This window comes from Haemorhous mexicanus, chromosome 4 (assembly GCF_027477595.1).
Source record: "Haemorhous mexicanus isolate bHaeMex1 chromosome 4, bHaeMex1.pri, whole genome shotgun sequence".
In the NCBI taxonomy this organism is placed as follows: Eukaryota; Metazoa; Chordata; class Aves; order Passeriformes; family Fringillidae; genus Haemorhous; species Haemorhous mexicanus.
In genome coordinates, this window is record NC_082344.1 from 51,220,853 (window position 1) to 51,242,070 (window position 21,218).

Below are 21,218 nucleotides of genomic sequence, written 5' to 3' on the forward strand. Positions count from 1 at the left end.
TCTTTGACAGCAGAAAACAAGTTTCATGTGAGTACCTGTAACTAGACAAATTCACAGCTGCTCTCCCAGTTGAGTCAACTTTCCCTAAAGAAAGAATGTTCATATTTGCTGGAGGTAAAAAAATAATCTTTACAGTAAAACTTCAAAGATTTCTGTGAAGATTTTGTTCTGTGGGGATGTTTTTAGTCCAGATGAAAGCTCAGCTGTCATAGCACCAGTTCCCTCAATAAACTCAGAAATACCTTCTGTATTCTCTCTCAGGCTATCCTTCATGTTACATCCATATGGTTAATTAACTACTTGTTGAAATGAATTTATCTTCTGTTTATTGATGCTGCTTTCATTTATGTTCTTTGTCCCAGAGTTTGGCTGAAATTAAACATATCTGAGACTCCTTAGAGAAGTTTTTAATAGGGAAGTGTTTCTGCTGCAAAAGTAAAATGGGAGTTCCAATTTAGACGTGGAGGGGAAGTTATCAATACACATAAAACTTCCTCTCACTGAAAGGTTAGACTTGGCTTTACAAACTTTACATGAACCGTACCACTGAACAAAGCCACTTCTAAGCCTGTTTCTACTTCACAGGTAGGTAATCCATTCATCTTGTCATCCTGTGACATATCATAAATGCATGACACAGGAACCAGCTACAATTGCTGGTTACTTAATTATTTCCATAAGTCCCTTAAAACCAGTAAAAAATTGAGAGAGGTGAGGTAAGAATTTGCACTCTGGGCTTAGTCCATGTGACCTCTTAATGAGATAATAGTTTTTCTTTGCCTGTTGCGTAGTTGGACACATGTATGAAGCCAAAATCTTTGTTAAACATCTTCCAAAGAAAATTCACTGTATACTGCCAACACAGAGAAAGAAGAGTGAATTCCATAGATGGTGTTGCTGGATGAATTAGTTGTGTAGTCTGTATTGAAAATAATAGGAAGTTTGTGCATCAAGAATATACATCCAGACTAAAGTATGAGAAATAGGGCAAAAAGTGCAAGTTTGTTTTCTTGATCATGTATATTCTAATGTATTCAAATTGATTTCAGTTTCTACTGCTGTGTTTGTATTTGTGGTGTTACCACAAATCAGTTCATATGTATTATAAAAAGCAAAGGAATATCTAGGTATCAGACTCTATGAAAACATGCAGTCAGTTGCCCATAATAGATACTTAATTTCACTGTCAAAGACTGTGAATTTTGTTCACACTATTTAGGTTATCTTGTAACACGACATCACTCTGGTATCAGGAGGCCGCTTTGCCTCTCTCTTGGCATTGAGTGTTTCATACCAGTATCAAGATTAATATTCATATTAGGTATGGGGTTTTTTAAGGGCCTCGTTAGAATGCCTCAAAAAAGGGCATCTGGCAGAAACTCAATTTCTTGATCTGTTCAAACATATTATTGAGAATAATTTACAGAACCAAGAAAATCAGAATAGCATTTGTATAAAATGAATGTGTATTTTATGAGTTTGCAATTTTTTTCTCTTTTATTGTATCTAGTAGCACTATTTAAGATTTGTACCACCTTGCTGGTAAATAAGTGTTAGTGAAATAAATGAGAAAATCTGGATAAATGCAGTATAATGCAGAAGTGTCTGCTAGTTCTGCAGGACTGCTGAATCCAGCACTTGTGTGACGCTGGTGAGCCAAGGAGCCAGCCACGTGTGCCGCAGTACTGGGTGTGCGTGACATCAGCAGGGATTCAGTACAGCTGGAGCAAGTGAGGCAGGGATGAATCCAGCTTTCAGACAGGCTTCATGCACTATCAGTAGTGCTACATAGTTGGAGCAAAAACCAGTGAAGTAGACCTGGTTGTCTGCTGTGCCACCACATGCTTCAGCAACCCAGGTAAACCACGTCCTCCCATCGCTACTGTGGAAGCAAATCCAAGAGATTTGAGTGAAGAATGGCTCTTTCTTTGTATTTGCTTATAGGTTGGAGGCTAAGATCTGGAATGTGCACCTGTTACTAGAGCAGTGCTTGTTGAATTTCATTATGTTCATAAAGCTGTTCACTGTTCTGTTCATTCAAGTCATAAGACTTTCTTTTCGACTGGTAGGAGAAAGCAGAATTTGGAAACAGTAGAAACTTGATGATCAACAGGATTTTCAGAATTGTAAAGTAATGATAAATTTAGTGAGGAAGTTGCTCTGAAAAATGGGGTTTTGATCAGGGACATGAGAAACCTAAGTTTAATATTTGGGCTCTATTCATAATTTGTTGGGATGATTCTGGATAGATTGCCATGTCTTTTGAGCATTGACATCCTTTTTAGGAAAAAAAAATTCTTTTGGTAAAAAAGCTAAAGACTTTTTGTTATGAAACACTCTAACAATCACTACAGACAAGTTTCCATGTATATTAATATCATTTCTGTGAGGCAGGATAAAATGTTCTAGATGCTATCAGAGTAGAAGGCAAGGAACTTAATTAAAATTCCTTTAAGTAACCACACGCAATATTTTTAGTCATTGGAGATTTTTGTATTGTCAGTTGGACATGCAAACCCTATTCTGCAACAAGTGTCACAGGAAATATAAAGTACTTCTGAAAGCGCATGTGCTTCAAAATAACAGTAAAAAGCTTAATTGCTAAATGTGAGCTATGTAAAATTATGTACTACTTTAGCAATTAATTATAAAAATAGCAACCAAGAATATAATCTGCTTGATGAAAACTGCGGAGGTCCCTCAAGATTGTGTTGAGCATGTTTATTTTATAGTTGAGTATCTTATTTCAAAATGCTATAAAAATAATTCCAGATGTGTTTTCAGGTATGTGGAAAGAGGAGAGGTACCTGATGGAAGTTTTGCTTCAGTCCAGCCATTTCAACTTCCTGAGACACAGCAGCAAGTGAACCCAAATTTCAGTTAAAGCAAAAACCATTAAAAACTTGGGGAAAAAGGCACATATAAAGTGCCAACACTTGGCTAACTGTAAAGTAGTACCCCAAAAAGTCTGAAAGCTAAAAATCATCGTTTTGTATTAGCCATGAAGTAAAATGAACTCATCAGCTGTCACTGGCTGGTGTCCATTACCTTTCAGTACCTGCTTTGTATGTTTAAACTCTGAATAGTCTCATTGGTAAATAGGATGCTACTTTATAGCCTCCAATACTTGATGCATTTGGCCTATGCGGAGAGAAAGAGGATGATAAAATAGTAACATTCTTTACTATCCAATTGGGTGTTAAATAAGTGTCCAGAACTAGGAAAGGTTGTGTTTAACATGAAGCAACTTTGTTTTTCACTTAGCATACATCAGGGCGTGTTGCCTTTTGACCTAGGAGTGTGTTGTCTGTCTAATTACCCTTTGTATTGTTTTACTGTTCCTTGAAACTATCCAAACAATTCAGTGTAGCCCTAGCAACCAAACAATACTGTTTAACAAAGATTTCCTTACTGCATTGCTCCCAGATTTCCCATGTAGCAGTAGCTCACATCAGAGCAAACAAACAGGATATTGTTTCAAGTGAATAATGTTCACTGTTTTCAAGTGATTTGTGAAAGTAGTTTTTTAGTTTCAAGCTGTTGCAAGTTGTATGGTTTCTGGCTTCAGATCTCATATGAAGTTCTGTAGAATTCTTTGTGTTTTGAAGCTTCCAAACGATGTTTGAGACTTACATTTTCTCTGGCAGCTAAGAGTAAAGAATGGCTTATGCTGAATAGCAGAAAAAAATTATTTAATTCTGTCCTGCAATGACTTTTTTTTTCCATTAGGCATATTTAAATTCATATCGATCCTTCTTACAATTTTATTGATTGCAAATTCATGAGTAAATGCATCCCACTGAATGTAATTATACCAGATAATAATGTTGTTTGACCTAGCTAAGAAATCTAAGAATAGATTTTGACTTTTCTTTAACAAACTCTTATATATTTATTAAATATTTGAGCTTTTTCTCCATTTTCCCTCCTACATGTTTTTCTGTGTGTATTTAACCAGATTACTGGTTTTACAAAGCAGATAAAACCATGAACATTGTCATATGGAAGACAAGAGTCTTGATGCTAATGTCAACCACTAGTGGTGTTATGAATTAGAGTCCTCAGCAAGTTCATGGATGAAAGTAAATCCTAATAATTTTTTCTTCCTTTTACATACTCTTACATTTTAGGAAAAGGAAGGTATTTGTAATACTCTCATGGCGGTGTTTATAATTGCTTCATTATGACAGTTTTCCCTTGTTTTTTTTGGGGGGGGGGGAGGGTAAGTTCATTGCCACCTGGAGAGTTTGTGCGTGTGAACACAGAGATTAATAACATGAATGGCTGTAGGATAGCCTTGACTCTGCTTAGCTGCTGAAAGAGTAAAAAAGCAAGCCCTGTTCCTGCACTGACTCTGTGTTGGCTGGAAGAGATTGCATCCCTTGACAGTGCTGCAGTGTGTGCTTCCAAAGGGGGCTCTGTGAAACTATAGGCGGAGAGAGGGGTCCTTGCTAGTTCTGGTGGATGTAAGGCTACCCTGGCACCACATTTCCTTGGCTGCATGGTCGTGACCTCTGCCTTGTACTGAAATGTCTGCAGCACTCGCAAGACCCAGTCAGATTATAGTCCAGTTACTTCTTTTTTCTTGCCAGCATAAGTTTTTTGCCCAGTTTATCCATTTCCTATGGGTTTCTTTTGAGCCTGAGGAGGGAATTTACCTGTGTTTAGATCAGTGTAGACAGCCTTGGAGTTTCATCCTTAGTGAGGGAAGCTGTCTTATAGCTTTAAAAGTTAACACACTGAAGTGGTCCCTTTTACTGAGGATTGAATTGCTAGCACTAAGTAAGGATAGCACTTAAAAGATGATCAGCTCTCAATGTTTCCTGATTCTTGAGTGACAGGGGCTTTTTGAATGTGATCTTTTAAAATCTGAAGACAGAAATGTATTACGTAATCACACTATTAAGAGTTGCCTACCTAGTTGTATTCATCTAAATATAGTTTGGGGTTAAGGAGCACAGTGATCTTTCTCAGTTTCCCCAGAGAGCAAAAAGAGCTGGTTGAGTACCAGCTCCTCTGGCATGTTTGCTTCAGTCCAGATCATGCAACAGTTGTGGCATATCCAGTAGGTAAATCTGGAATGATCTGAAGCTGCTGCTTTGCTAAATTTCTTCTGACAAGACACAAGTAATGATATTCAGAAGAAATGATACTCATTTCTTTCCAGCCTGTTAGCGTTAATATCTTTTAAAATAAGACAGTCCAACTTGTCTGTAATTAGAACAAAGCTTTAGCTTTCCTAGAAACTCTTATATTTAGGATAAAAGCAACTGCATGTATTAGAAATATGTGGTATCTTTTGTGGGTCCTTAGCTACTCAAATTTCTGTTTTGTTTATCTGATGGAGATGAAAGGAAAGTTGTTCAAAATCTGCATGTTGCAGCATTCTTCTGTTTTGCCTATCCCATGCTTGGTATTTCTGTTTGTTACCTGCTATGGCTATGAAGGATGTCTTTATTCCTTCTTTCACCTATTCTCAAACCTCTGTGCTCTTGTTCTTGACGCATTTTCATCTCTCTCATTTTCTGCGCTGCCTTTGGAAACATTGACGCTTCAGGATGGCAAGAGTATAGATGCTGAAGAACATAGGCATTGTAAAGATACAATTTTTTTTTTTTAAAGTCCCTGTAATGTTCATGTTTTTGTACTGAAGGATGAGCCAGTCATCAGATGTGGGATGAGAGACTTTTGGGTTGTAATCTTCCTTCTGCAGCCTGCACTTTGTTCTGTTTCTTAATGCTTTTATGTACTTATATGTAGTGAGCTTCTACCATAGGGATTTAGGTCATGGCAGTGTCTGTGATGTCCCATTGTCTCCGGCTGTGTGGGACATGCTCTTCTCTTTTAGGGCCTCTGTTACTGAGATCAAAGTGCTGGATTGAAGTGTTAGAGGATGTTTAGAAATTTTTTATGACGTATGCAGTGTGTATCTGTTGTTCTGGTGTTCCCCCTGGTGCTCAGGAACTCAGTTTTGTGACCTTATGCAAGTCTTTCCAGCTTCAAAGAAAGGGTTCTGCAATTTATATTTATTTCATGTTTTATGCAACAGGAAAAAAGTTGTTTTTTCATAAATGAGTTGAAAAAAATTTGAGAAAAAGTTGTGGATAATATTTAGCTTACAGGGGTTTGCACATGTAAAAACTGAGATAATATAAAAAAATTTTCAGGTTCAGCAAAATAAACCAAATGTGTCTCCTCACACTTTACCTGCAAAAAGCCTTAAAAAAGCTTACCTAAACACATCACAAAATATAGCAGAATAAAACAGATGGGAACTAGACTCCCTGCATGACTGTCTTAAAATCTTAATATAAATAGATAAGAATTGTTAATATCAATTCCTAATAGTAATTGAAAAATAACATCTGCAGTCATGGAATACACTAGGGAAATATCAGACCTCCCTTGGTACATCTGGGTCATCATTAAGAGGTGTCAGCAGTTACTTTGATATATAGTGTGCAAGACAAGAATTGTAATTATCTATCCTGATTGTTTTGTGTATTAAAACCTCTGTGTGTGAATTCTGAAGCATGATTTTCCATACTGCAGTTCCCATTGCTAGCATCTTTCACAATAAATAGATGTTTTGAAATGCCTGAGGAGAAAAAAATTAAAGGTGGATAACTATATATAAAGTTTGTATATGACGGTTTCGGTATAAAAGCAAAATAATTAATTCTTAGAAAATGAGACTGACACATACAGTGGGTTTTTTTTTAATTAATAAATATTTCTGACAAGGAACAAGTTTTTAACATGGGAGGTCAGTTAGCATGACATGTCTAAAAAGGGTTTGCATTCTTGTTAGGAAAACCAGCTTATTGACAAAAATAGTTCCAAAGAAGAATTTTTCTTGAAGGATTTTGGACACTAAATAGAAACATGAACTTAATGGATGATCCATAAAATGGAATCAAAAAAAGCTTCTCATACTATTGGGATAACCCTTTCCATTCAACCTTCTGATTTTTAGTCATACTTGAACTGAAGCTACTGTATGTTAATCATGGTCATTGTAGAGCATTTCATTGACAACAGGTGTGACCTACATTGTAAACCCTTGTGCAACTTAAGCGTAGAAATGCCGACCTAACTAAAACAAATTCTTGTTGTATGTTACAGTTATTTCCTTCTGTTTTAGAGAACTTAATGTGTGAAAATGTGTGTGATGAATGGGAAAATATACAGTGACTGGCACCATGTTTAGAAGCTCTGCTTTATAGCTTTGTGTTTTTCTTGTTTTTTTTACCTTTAGCCTCCGCACCACCCAGCAGAGTAAATAAACGTAGAGTTTCTCCAAGTGTTGTTTCCACCTGGGAAAAGAGAGGCATCATCATGTCTAACATTACTATTGACCCAGATGTGAAACCGGGCGAGTATGTCATCAAAAGCCTCTTTGCTGAATTTGCTGTTCAAGCTGAAAAGAAAATTGAACTTGTAATGGCTGAACCTTTGGTAAGTCCTTCTTTTTCCTAGTATTTCTCAAAATGCTCTTGGTTTTTTCTGGAATAGGCTGATTGATCATATGTATGGTTACTGAAAAAAGCACTCCCAGATATTGTTGACTTTTCAGAGAGATTACTTCAGGAATAAATAAGCTTCTGCAAACAGGGTTGCTCCCTGATTTGTTTTATTGACTTGTGTCAAAACTGTTACCTAGTAGTTACTGGAAACAAGACCTCTTTAGTGTATCCCTGAGGTCTGTGAAGTTACTAAAGGAAATAGGAGCAACGAAAAATGTTATTTCATTAATACTGTGAAGTGTGTTTCCTGTCAGTGTTTCTTTTAAATAATACTTAGGCAATATACTTTCAAGAAAAGATGCATTTGGTTTGTTTTCTGAAGTAATGATACTAACACCTGGAATAATGTAGTAGTCTGCATATATTGCAGATTAAGCAAAAATGTAAAATTTCACTGGTGATCCAGACTTCGTGATTTTGAAATAAATAGTTTTCTTTTAATTTGGAAATTTCTGGGGGAAAAAAAAAAAATCAAACAAACCCAAAACCACAACAAACGAAACCAACTTCTTTTTTTTTTAAACCTGGAAATTCACTGGGCAAGTGAGATGCTGTGGCTAGCAGAAGGCCAGCTCACAGAAGGCTTCTGTTGGCAGCTGCTGCTTGCCAAAGTGCTAGTGTGCAGAAAGTGCATATGTGAGTTTTTGAGCCCCAGTTTTGAAACTTCAGGAAAAAGTTTTCTTAGGAAGCAGTCCAAAAGAACACAAAAGCAGGGCTGAAACTGTTTTGTGGATTATGGAATCATCTTCAGCTACAACCATTAGTAAATAAAAGGATGAGGAAAATGAAACTTTTCTTTATATCTATTTTATATATATATGTCTGTGACCACCAAGCAAGTTTACAACTTAAATATAACTTGTCTGTTTGTTTTTGATATCCAAAATATAATGTATTCAGGAGGGGTTTATAAGAAAGCACAAAAACTTTGTAGCAAAAGGGGCACACAAGTGATGAAGGGTACCTGGCTGAAAATGAGAGGAGAGCTGCAGTGGCAGTGATGCTGTGGGAGGAAAGACTGGTAGCTCCACTGTCCACCTGTGTGCCAAGTGCTGCTCCTCCAGCCCCATTCCCATCCGTCGACTGAACAGATAAGGGAGGGTAGTGCTTGGCCAGAGGGACAGACTGCCTGGAACTGGGATGAGCTCAAGAGGGCTTTTTCTGCAGACACAGCTAGTTTGGAGTCAAATATAACCAGAATAATGTGAACAAGGTAAATATAATAGCCCTGGAGTTCACTTTTGCTGCAAAACTTGTCCCTAGACCAGATAAAATAAATCCACTGTCATCAATCCCAGGTTGTGTCTCCTTTCCATGCTGTTGACTGTTAATTAAACAAATGTTTTTATCTGTTAATCATACAAAATTGAAACGTCTCACCAGATTAAAAATTAAAAACCCCATGAAACTAATTAAATAATTCACTTTTCACAGAAGAGTGATTCCCAGCTCTGTTGCCTGGTGAGGTTTTATGGTGATTGCGTGATGTCTACCTTAGTCAAGATTTTTTACTGATAAGAATATGAAGTCAGTATTTTGTGTGTATACAGTGTGTATAAAATTCTTTGGGATAAAGTAAGAAATTACAAATATTGCTTAAGTAGTGATTTATAAAGGTTTTAAACAGTTTCTTCTGGGTTCATTGGCTGAGGTGAATTCCTTTAAACAAAATGTATTTTAATGGAAACAAATGTAATTAACATGTATAGCCAGCTTTCTTTATTTTATATTGGTGGGTGAGAAGGACTGTATAAAAATAAGCAAATTAAGAGAGGTGCCAAAAGCTGGGGAAAAGTGAAACAACCTGAGCCTGTATAACATAAAGAGGTAGAAGGGAATCCTTAAGTATCCAACTGAAAGGAAATACTGAAGTATTGAAGCAGCTTTATTTCTGTATGTAGGATTGGAAGTACTGAACATTCAGTTCTAGTGTATGAAATTTAAAAAGAAAGATAAAAAGGCTGGAAGAGCACCAGAAAAGCACTGATTGTGATTGGATAAGAGGCTTTAATGGAAGAGTGGAAAGCCCTTTATTATTTTAGTGTGATTTGATTTTATGGAATGACTTGGCTGCAAACAAAAGTATGAAGAATATATATAGAGAGACATAAATCTTTAATGGAGCTAGGCTGTTGGGTGAAGCTGTTTGAGAGAATTTAAAGCCAGAGCAATAAAAATTAGGAGCTAGACAGTTTTTAAAACTTGAACATGAGAGTAGGGGAGCAAAAATTAATTAAAATATAAATTTAAAAAAAAGTCACTGCAGATCAAAACAGCATCTGTGGGTGAGGGGTAGTATCATTTTTGTTAAATGCATGGATTACACTTAAAGGTAACTGACTTGTGATTTCAAAAATTAACTGAATGGTTTCTCTGGCTGTGATTTTTTTACCTTATTTCTTCTTACTCATTTAATTAAGAGTTTTCTGCTTGCAAAGTTGTAATACCTTAGCGTTTTCAAAGTTATAGACAGAGCTCATCAGCAAATGCTTAAAATAAATGATTAAATGAAAGCAGCAAGTGTAATGACAGGAAGGAAGATCATCCTTTTAGTGAATAAATGAAATAAAACCACTTTTTTTTTTTTTTAACCAGCTGTGCTAAATCGTTTGGAGCAGTATATAGTTTTAAAGGAAAAAAGAGCCCAAGAGTAGTCTTGTAGCTTAAAAAATACTCCTTCTCAGCTGAGAAGGATGACACTGAGGAATGTGACACCAGCCTTCCCAAAATGTGACATAAACCATACCAGTTAAAAAGATTAGTGATAAACTCAATTATTTTGCATTTTGTCAAGCTTCATGTAAATATGGATGGTTAGAATTTAAGCAGAGAATTTAACATGGTGCCAGGTACTAAATTGTACTAGTCTCATGCTGAAGTCACATCTAGCAAGAGTACTTATGCCTGTTACCAACACAAGCGATTTTATTCTGCTGTGGAAATACTACACATGGCTCAGACTAGCACTGTGCACTTTTGCAAGTGCACGTGCTTTCACAAGTTTGTCTGAAGTAAAGTTTAGCACAGTACTCTGCTTGCCCCTGGGGCAGGGATGCACTGCCCAGCCCTGGGGCTGCAGGGCAAGGCAGCGTCCCTTGTCTGGTTTCTTCCCTGCAGCTTGGAGCACAGCCAGAAGCACTCTGGTTGGCAGTGCACACCTGAGCCACCCTGCTGAGGTGTGCTAGCCACCAGAGGATGGTGCCAGGAATGCTGGAGAGGGGCCAGCGGGTGGTACCTTTTTCCATGGGTGTAGTTGTTTGCACTGCACATGCATATCCTGATCCCTGCTGCCTGCCATATGTTGACATTTCTCCTTTACACAATGGATGCAAACTGCTCTTTGCTTAATGCAATAGCGGCTTGGGTTTTTTTCATTTCACTTGTAAAAGATAAATGGAGACCTATTATTTTCATCTCTCTCTGAACTTCAGGAAGCCAGGAAAATAAATCTTAAATTATTCAGTTAGAGTTTCCAGACCTTTACTTTATGCTGTTGAATAGATTTCTTTAAATCATGTGAGATGACTGCAGCCATGACAAAGCAGAGGTAGAAAAAGACATTGAAAGAAACTAGATTTAAAAGCCAAATAATTCAAAGGCCTTGATAAACCTGTGTTGGGTTCAAGAGTATTATTTGGTTATGTCAGGTTTGTTTGGTTAGTGTTACATTAACTCTACAGTGTGTTTACCTTTTAACAGTTAAGATCCTTAGTGCTGAGGAAACATAATAGAGTTGGTTGTGAACTTGTAAGGTCTTCATTCTTTTTGACCTTAAAATCTTAATCATTTGATATACAGAAGTATCTAAATTAGTATGGATTATGGGAGGGAAGCTAAACTTTCAGAACTGGTTTGCTCTCTATTGACATAGATTTCAACTTCTTTGGGTAAAGACTTAGAGATTATTTCACTTCTCTTTGATTTGTCATTCTTTTCTTTAGCAATTTTTGGGTTTAGACACATGCAGTGGGTATAGTGAACCCAAGGTTTCTTCGCCTGTATAATAGCATTGTAGTATTATGGCGGAAGCATGGTCTGTTGGGATGTTGTATCCTAAGGAGATTTAAGGAACCTGACTTTTCCCATCTTTTTACAGGAAGACTTCTTCCCATTTTCTTACACTTTTCCATCTTGTAAGGAAATAGTTTTCTAGTTTTTCGCATTTAACTTACTTAGCAATGATACAATGTTTGTATAGAGTGGAACATTTCTTGTATTTCTGCTTTACAGATAAGCTAGCAACTACTGTACAGATAACAAGAATTCATCTATAGCAGGGCATTTCTGTGTAAAAAAAAAGGAGGCAGGCTTGCTAGCTAAAAGAAAATTTGGCTTTGCAAGTGCTCTCTGGAGCTTTTAGTATATGCTTCAAAATATCAATTCTCATAACAGTGTTTTGAACAGATTTAACATGTAAAATTACATGAATTTGAAAGAAACAAGAAAGTGAAACCTTTTCCCCTTTGCTTTTAAATAGACAGTGAAAGAACATTAACTATTACATCAGTTGATCAAAAAATAGAGCTTTTTCAGAATAACCAATGCATTTACCTAGAAACCCCCTTCTTAAAATATTTTTTAATTTGGGCATACTGGAAGTGAACATAAATGGTAGTATTTTCTTAGATAATTAAGTGGATTTCTTTGGATTATAGAAAGTGAAAATGGTTTGTACATTGGCATCTTTATAATTTCAAATTATACTTTCAGAGTAGGCAAGTCCTTTTTGCCTGGGCAGTGTTGAATCCAAGTTTTCAGAGGCTGTAATAGTTGCCAGATATTGCTTTCTTTTTAACACCAAATACAGGTGCACTTACAGGAGAAAACGCCAGAACTGTGCTGCATTTTCAAGATTACAATTACGACAAGATAAAATAGGTTGCCAGTTCAAACCTTGGATTTGGGACATACAAAATGAATTTTTATCTGTTGAACATACAGGCTTAGGCTGTCTCTTGCAGCCTTGCAAGTGTTAATCACCAAGCAATGTTGACTTTCTCAGTTTTTGTCAACAGCCTGACAGCATGGGTGTTGTCTCATTCTAAACTACTGAGCAGTTACTTTGTGCTGAGTTACAACCTGTTGAGAGCAGAACTGGCTATCAGTATTGCTCACACCTCCTTTGCATGCCAGACCAGGCAAGTTAACTACTTGACTTACCTTGCTCCATAAAACTTCCTTGTTTGCTTACTGCAATTTAATGTGAACTATTAACTCTTTAGGTACATTTTTACTTTCCTTGTGAAAGGTAACATTTTGGACTCATTTATATTATCAAGTGAAGGATAGTTTAAAATTTTTTTAAATAAGAGGAAATGCTCAGCAGATCTTTACATATGTTACTGAGGCACTTGGGTTGCTGTAAATCAGTGACCCTCAGAGCCAGTCCACAGGATTCAGTGTTCTTTCTTCTTCCTTTAGTCTTTTATTCCACCTTTTTATTTTTTAATATTGCCTTTTTTTTTTTTTGTTCCTTACAGTTACTTCAAGTTAAAGCAAGTGATTATTCACATTCTCCTTTTACTGTCTTCTAGCTGTGTTTCCCTGCAGTTCAGGGGAAGAGCAGATTGGAAATGCATTGAACACTTGTCTCTGCCTTTGTGATGACATTTAAAAAATCATTTTTGTAACTTAGAATAATTGCGGTGTATGAACATGAATAAACTTGTTAATTGAGATAGGAATGGCTTTCCCTCCAAGTTACAGTTGACACCACCAGCTAATCCTCATTTGACCTCTGACATCTTTGTTTGTCAGTCTTAAATGTTATTATTGTTTACCTACTGAATTAATTTTTGGGAATATACTTAACATCTCCAGAAATATTTCTATCTGAAAAAAAAAGCAAATATTTATATTAAAAGTTATTGCTTTGTTCTGTAATATAACAAAGAAAGAACAAATCTATCTTTGATAATAGTCAATGACATTGTGAAATGTATGTTTCTTTTTATTTTTTACAGGAAAAGCTCTTGTCCAGATCTCTTCAAAGAGGTGAAGATCTTCAGTTTGATCAGGTAGGAGACATATAATTGAAGTCAACTTTCATTGGATTAGGGTGGGCTTTTTTTATACAGAATAGTGGTTCCACTGTTGTAGTAACTTAGAACATCCACGTCTGAACCTGTGTCAGAAGATTTAGACTCTGAATGTTAAACCTTATTTTCCATTGTAGAATATGATAGTAATAAACTACTGGAATAGGTAATTATTTGGAGGTGGCAGTGAAAATTGGTGGAAGAAAGACTCTGAAATACACTGGAGGACAAAAAGTCTTATTTATTTCTACATCACTTATTGTTTGACTGTTTGGGGTTCTGTTTTTATAAACAAATAGTGTTAATTTTATTTTGTTTTTATAAACAAATAGTGTTAATTTTATTTCAGGAACATGGTTTTTACTGAGCTTTTTGATTCTATGGCAGAAGGTATACGGTGGATTCGAAGTGTTACTAAACTGTTACTTGTCCTTTTCTGAGAATGTAGATAGACTGCTAGGCAATTCCATTTCACTTACTCTCAGTGAACTGTGTCTGGAAAGACTCTCTGCTCAATTTATTCATATTTATTGTCTGTATTTCTAATTCTTCAATAGTGTAGGGATGTTTCTGTCTCATAACTACTTCCTTGCAGTGGAGAAGCAGTGTTTAGAGGAAGCCCAATTAATTGCCTGTTCTTGTTCTTGACTGTTCCCGAATAGCATCTACTATATGAAGCTTAGTGTTCTGTCTACAGAGAGGTTCTAAAAACAGGCTGAGTGAAGAAAAATAAAAAATAAAGCATATAACTTCTAAAATGTGATCATATATAAAGACAACATTAGTTCTCCTGAAAATACATTTTTTTCCAAAACAAGTTTTGTTTGTGTGTGTATATGTGTGAGTTCTTATTTTGTTCTTTTGTTATTTGTAATCTACTTTGAAGTTGAGATCTGAACTTTAATGCAACTGAATAACTGCTTTAGACATACCTGAATGGCTGGGATTATGAACTTTGTTAGGGAATTTGGCACATTGTTTGGCAAAAGGAATAAAGATTGCGTCTCTCTGTTTGTTGCTCACTGTATAAAAGCCTCATTAGGAACAATTCTCCAGCAGTGCAGGAGATTACAGATAAAAAAAGTCATTGGTAAAATATGGGAATGAGGAGGATCCAGAGGTCACAGCCACAGCATCCAGCAGAGAAGTTAGAGCTGTTGCTGGACCAACCTTGTTCACCCAGAGGTCTTTATGGAGCCAGGAATCTGAGACTAAAAAATGGCTTTACCTGTACTGATAATGGGGTCTGAGCTAGTAAGTGTTGTACTTTGTGAATAAAGAGAGCATGCTTGGAACACAAGAGGGCCCTGGGACTAAGGTGGTATCTAATTAAGACTTGTTCTCTCAGCTGGGTAAGTGATGAGAAGAGAAGAGGGGTGGAGGAGGAAGGCATGTAGTGTTGCCTGTTCCACTAATGAAAAAGTAAAATAGCATTTAATGGGATTATAAGTAATTTTTATTAGAAACATAACCCGACCAAGAGGGCTATTAAAACAAATTGGAAAAATAAATGGCTTTTGTCATTTGATTTCTTAATTGGAGCAATAATATAAATTTAGCCAAAAGAGGTGATATTTTGGAAAAAGAGAACAAAATGTCTATGTTGATACACTCGTGAAGTGTTAATAATGTTAGCATTTTAGTACCAGAGCTTTCCCTTCACCATTCCTAGCACATCAGGAAGCTACCAGACGGGAGTTTTTTATAGAGCATATATTGCATTTCCTAAAATATTTTTGCTTGTACAGCTTGAAACTGAAATAGCTTGTGGTTTTCTTTTTTTGCTCGTTGTAGGAAACACGCTTGGCAATTTCCTACTCTTGTCCTAAGACACCAAAATTTTATGATCCCACAGAAGCCTGTGTTGGCCTTCTCAGTGACTGAAAGCAGATGTACGTGAGGTTCAGGCTTGTTCATGCTTAGGCACAACTTGAGCAATGTTTTCAGGACCAGGATTTTTTCCAAAGCTGCAATTTGTGCTCTAGCATCTTACTATAATTTTGCTTCTCTCTTTTTACTTCTCACTGTGCTGTTGGATATGCATGCAAAGCAATTAGCAATATGTTACAGCCTTTAAGACTTGAGCAGGATTTGCGGTTTCATTCTGAGGAACTGAAGTATACGTCACATCTATTGCAGCCCTGTCCTCCTGGGTATTACAGGAGCACTTTGTCTGGATTGCTGCTTTCCACCTAGGCATAATGCAATGCTAAAATAAAAGAGTTTTCTTGTATGAGAAATATATCTTTTATGTAAGAAATTATTTTTAAAATATAAAATTATTTTGAATTTAGTATCTAGGCAGTATAGTAATTATTTTAAATGAAAAATAGCTGATGTTCTGCTTAGATGCTATGCAATAGTAGCAAAGATATCATCTTCCTGGTGATTCCAGTGCCTTTTCATTAGAATACAGAGAATGCAAAACTTGGCAGGAAAAAAATAATCATTATGTAAAGGTTTTTATTTTTCAAGAGGAAAATGCTTTATTATGCCAGTAGTTTCTGGCTTTAGCATTTTAGCAGTGACATATTTCAATGTGTGTGATACATGTTTCTTTCTCTAGAAGGCAATGTAAATTGCCTAACTACCTTTATGAACATTTATAAATGGTATTGGTATTGATAAACTGTGTAAACTTGCAGGAAAACCTAAGGAAAAGGTTTATTAAAGCTTAAAATGCAGCTTGCTTCTTTTTCTTCTGCTAATAAACCCATCAGTTCAGAGCACTTTTTAATTCTTGTGACTTGAATAACTGACTAATTAGCAATCTGAGTATTGTATTCAGAAGATTAAAAGAAGTCCTTCTGAAGTTTCCCTGTAGTTAACTTTTCCCTATCCCTTTGACAAACCTAAAACCCCAAGATGCTTCAAATGAGGAAAAAGAAATAACTTCATTAATGTTATATCAGAACATATAATGGTATAATATTATATGGTATCTGGAGTAGTGAATAATAGATAAGTTACAGCATGAGCATGGCTCCTATTAAAACCTTATCTGAAAGATCCAAGAGGTAAGTAATACATGGCATCAGTGAAGCAACATGGTAACTCTTCCATTCCAGCCTGTGTTTAGGGAATGGGCTTGCTCCCTGCTGCCTCCTGGAAGCAAGTTTATAATGGTATTTTGCTGTCTTCAGTCATTCTTCTCATTTCCAAAAGGTTTTTAGTTAAAGGAAGCCTAGATAATTTAAGTTTAATAACATCTTAAAGTCTTCCTTCGATAATGGTTTCTATTGCCACATCTGTTGCACACATGAGTTTACTACTCATACAGATTTTCTGAAAGAAAGCAGAAGATAGGGGAGTTATACTAAAAATAAATGTAGCTTGAGACCCAGGGCAGTCAAATGTAGTAGAGGCAATGGAGAATATCTAAAAGGCTCTTATTTTTGTTTATATAATAACCAAAGAACCAAGTTTTTTAAAAGTTATAAGCTTCAGTTTAGGAGGGTTGGCTCTTGTCATTTGTGATGTGAAGGTGTGTATACTTCAGACATGCATACGGCAACATTCAGGGACATCCTAAAACCTCTGCTGTTTTCTCAATGATTTTATACATGTTATATGTCTATAAATTTGTCATTTTGTGATCCCTGTGAGCTTTGGAACACTGTACTTAAATTTATTATAATAACGGACTCAGTATGTTATATTTACAGTTAACTGTCCTAGGTGAAAATGAATATTAACTTGCCACTTCGTGAAGTTATGTGAGACATGGTTTTTAACATTAAAAAACAATTTAAAAGAATTATTAAACCCCAGGATTTTCATTGCTATATCAGGCTAAAGTATTTTTCTTACTCTTTCAGTTGATAAGCTCTATGAGCTCAGTAGCAGAGCACTGTCTCCCCTCCTTACTACGCACCTTGTTTGACTGGTACAGGCGCCAAAATGGAACAGAGGATGAATCTTATGAGTATAGACCTCGGTCAAGCACAAAATCAAAGGGGTAAGAATTTTCCTCACAGAAGTCTGTTTGATTTTTATGTGCTTTCTCATAAGAAAATGTGTGCTTTGTACTTCTGTAAAAAGTATGTTGTATTTGGATTTGTCCTTACATAAATTTGTGTAAAAAAAACACCAACTTCTTTAAGGTAGTGTATTTAACTTGTGTAGATGATATACATGAAGTGACTTAATGGTTTTGGTGTGGATATACAGAAGGAAGTTGGATACTGGTAATTCGAAGCTAGTTTGTCCCCCTTTTTTTTTTTTTTTTATTATTGGCAGGACCTTTTAGGAGGAGGGGGCAAGATGTCAGTACTGTGCCAAACTCCTAAGTCTTTCCACCTATCCATTTTATATAAATCTGCAACAGTGATTACATGAAAAATAATGCAGTCATTGTCCCTGCAATATTTGTGTTCAGTTTTGTGTCTGATAGCTGTGTTTTTGGTTTCTTATTTTAGGGATGACCAACAACGTGAAAGAGATTATCTACTTGAAAGGAGGGACTTAGCTGTAGATTTCATTTTTTGTTTAGTTTTAATAGAGGTTCTAAAACAGGTAAGATCTTTTGCTTTGGCAAAATAATTTTAATATTTTGCTTGTAATGTTGGTTTTGATAATCTCCTTTAAATTTTTATTTTAAAAACTAGAATGTATCTATGATGAGCATATGCAAGGCTGTAATTGTACTCTCAGTTACATAAAGCCTTTGGCCTCTCCTGCCTTTTCTTTACATGGCTGCATTATCTCAGTTCATGTGTCTTGGAAAGCTGCTGATGTACTGCAAAAAGCAGAACTGTAAAAAATAACATTTAATTTATGCTCAGTACCCTTTGTTGGCTTAAATGTTCTTGAAATACAGGTTGAAATTGTTGCATAATGAGGTTAAAATGTCACTTTAGAATTATCCTTACTTGGCTGAGAATGCCAATGCAGATTGTGTAAAAGTTATATATGGCAGAATTAGCTTGATATATGGCAGCAAAGGATGTGTCCTTGGACACTTGTGGGAGAGATTTCTCCAGGGCATCTCACAGTACTGTTTATTTGCTTCATACATGCATGTATGTATAGGTGCTACATACATGTAAGTGATATGTGCCTTTCAGATACCTGTTCATCCAGTGCCAGATCCTTTAGTTCATGAAGTTCTAAACTTGGCTTTTAAGCACTTTAAACATAAGGAAGGGTAAGTTTCAATTGTGTACTTTAAAATACTTTGAATTACCAGCCTGTGTTTTTTTGTTGTGATTGCTCTCATTGCCTCACACGCAACATGTTGGTGATAATACCAGTGTGAATGAACACGAGCCAATGTCTTTAAATTGAAAACACATCTTGAAAGAACACAACTGTGTTCAACGTAGCACTGAGTTCATTTTGCTTTGAATATACAGAATGATTTGCATCCTCAGACGGAGTAAAGAAAGTCTGAGTTTGAATAAATACAGTAAAATTTCTATCCAGAATATGTTGCTTTTGAAATAAGAAATGAAACTACATTACTTTAAATGCCACCCATGCATTTCATATTTAAATTTAATTGTTTTTATGGTAATAATTTGCCTGCTAGGGGACAAATTTTTTGTTTGTAATTAAAAACTTGCTTGGGTTTTAGAAGAGCAAAGTTGTATTAAATGAGGTTTTTTCCCTTTATTGGTTTTTTTTTTTTTTCCTCTTTAGGTATTCAGGAACCAACACTGGGAATGTTCATATTATTGCAGACTTATATGCAGAAGTGACAGGGGTTCTTGCTCAATCAAAGTAAGTTTAGTCTCTGACTTTTTGTGTTTAGGGACAGGCCAATGTAGACTTAAAGACTATTTGATACAGCAGAATCTATTTGTGTCCCCAGTAGATAATCCCGTAAGTCAAATGTAGTCAGATGTAGTGTGTTGTGTCTGTCTGATGTTCCAGCACAAAAAAATTGAACAATTTTTTTGTGCTGGAACACAAGAAATAATCTTTAGTACAATTGCTTTGCAGTCGGCTTGTAGGGGCAGGGAAAGGAGGCCCTGTGCCAGTTAGCTGTTGTCTACTTAACTGGTATATTCTAATGTACTGATCATTGTAGGCACTTGTAAATGCCTAGATTTGAAGTAGCAGGGTTCATGTTCCTTGCATTTCTCATGCAGTAGCTGCTGTTATTGTTACAGACTAAAGAAATTGGTTCAAAATTATAGACCTCGTACAAAAGTTACAAGAATGCAAATAATTGCTATCTGTATCCCTGTTCAGGTTTCAAGCTGTTAGGAAGAAGTTTGTCACTGAATTAAAGGAACTGCGGCAAAAAGAACAGAGTCCTCATGTAGTACAGAGTATCATCAGTTTGATTATGGGAATGAAGTTTTTTCGAGTAAAGATGTATCCTGTGGAGGATTTTGAAGCATCGTTTCAGTTCATGCAGGTAAACAAATGCTACCGAAAACTGAAATGAGTATAATTTTAAACGTTTAAAGTCATGAAGCTACGATGACACTTGCTGTGATCGGTCACTCCCTCTACTTGTGTGCCATCCTTCATCCTTTTCTGTTCAGTTCCTAATTTTTCGGAGGTGTGAATTACTTGTTTCTGTGCAGTTTGTGAGAACCTGGCATCAGGAGAAGCCTTTCACAATTGCCTTAGTAGTGTGGCAAACCTGTAGACTGGTTGAAAATGGATAGCAGTCAAATAATTTCCTCTCTTTACAAAAGCAGTGTATTAAGGGAAAATAATTATTTGATATATAATTTTTTAACAGATGAGAAGTCAAGACATACTTTTCTTTACAAACACTTCACTATGGATTATTTATTGTGTATGGAATATTTAATTATCTTAAATTTTCTTTGCATCAAAGTCCTTTGAAAATGAAAATTAGTATATAAAAATAAAATATAATTTTCCAATAAATTTAATGGAGGTAAGCATTTAAATTTTTTAAGCTTCAAAATAATCTGAGGGAAAATGTGCATATTTATATTCTTTTGTATTCTGAGTACTCTTTATATTCTGAGTAAAAAGTAAATAGCCATCTGGTATTACAAATGTTCTCCTTTCAGTTCAGTGAGGTGTAATGCTGGCCAAACATGTTTTAAAGTTTCTTATGTTTTGTGAAGTTGATGCTGTTAAGGAATATAAAACTAACTCAAACACATTACATGTTTAAAATTAAAACAGGCAACTAATGTTAGAACACTAGTGGCTTTTATGACATAGTTATGTTTGTATTCCTTTTTCTAAATAATTTTCTAATGTTTTCTTACTAAGGAGTGTGCTCAGTACTTCCTGGAAGTAAAAGATAAGGATATAAAACATGCACTTGCTGGTTTGTTTGTGGAAATTCTCATACCTGTGGCTGCTGTAAGTATTTTAATCCCCCCTGCCTCCTACTTTCTTTTGGTCTCTCATTATTAAAATTATTCAATTAATCCTCAAATTATTACATTTTTATAGATTCAGAAGGACATCTGGTACCTAGAGGCCTTACAAGGAGGCTGAAGAGGGACTTTTTACAAGGGCATGTAGTAATAGAACAAGGGAGAAGGGCTTTAAACTGAAGGAGGGTAGGATTAGATTAGATTTTAAGAAGAAATTCTTTACTGTGAGGGTGGCGAGGCACTGAACAGGTTGCCTAGAGAAGTTGTGGATGCCCCATCTCTGGAAGTGCTCAGTGCCAGGTTGGATGGGACTCTGAGCAACCTCCAACACAAACTCT

The 21,218-nt window shown here is 35.8% G+C and overlaps 1 protein-coding gene across 12 annotated transcripts in view; it reads left to right on the forward strand.

Moving 5' to 3' along the window:
* The window catches only part of FRYL (FRY like transcription coactivator), a 167,311-nt gene that overhangs the window by 64,965 nt on the left and 81,128 nt on the right, over positions 1-21,218 (forward strand). For all 12 annotated transcript variants that reach the window (XM_059844864.1, XM_059844863.1, XM_059844867.1 and 9 more), the window contains 8 exons: positions 7,259-7,458; positions 13,490-13,543; positions 17,383-17,522; positions 17,983-18,079; positions 18,631-18,710; positions 19,205-19,285; positions 19,760-19,928; positions 20,771-20,863. In XM_059844864.1, coding sequence (XP_059700847.1) covers positions 7,339-7,458; positions 13,490-13,543; positions 17,383-17,522; positions 17,983-18,079; positions 18,631-18,710; positions 19,205-19,285; positions 19,760-19,928; positions 20,771-20,863 — 834 coding nt within the window. In that variant the 5' untranslated portion in view covers positions 7,259-7,338. The remainder of the gene's footprint in view (positions 1-7,258; positions 7,459-13,489; positions 13,544-17,382; positions 17,523-17,982; positions 18,080-18,630; positions 18,711-19,204; positions 19,286-19,759; positions 19,929-20,770; positions 20,864-21,218) is intronic.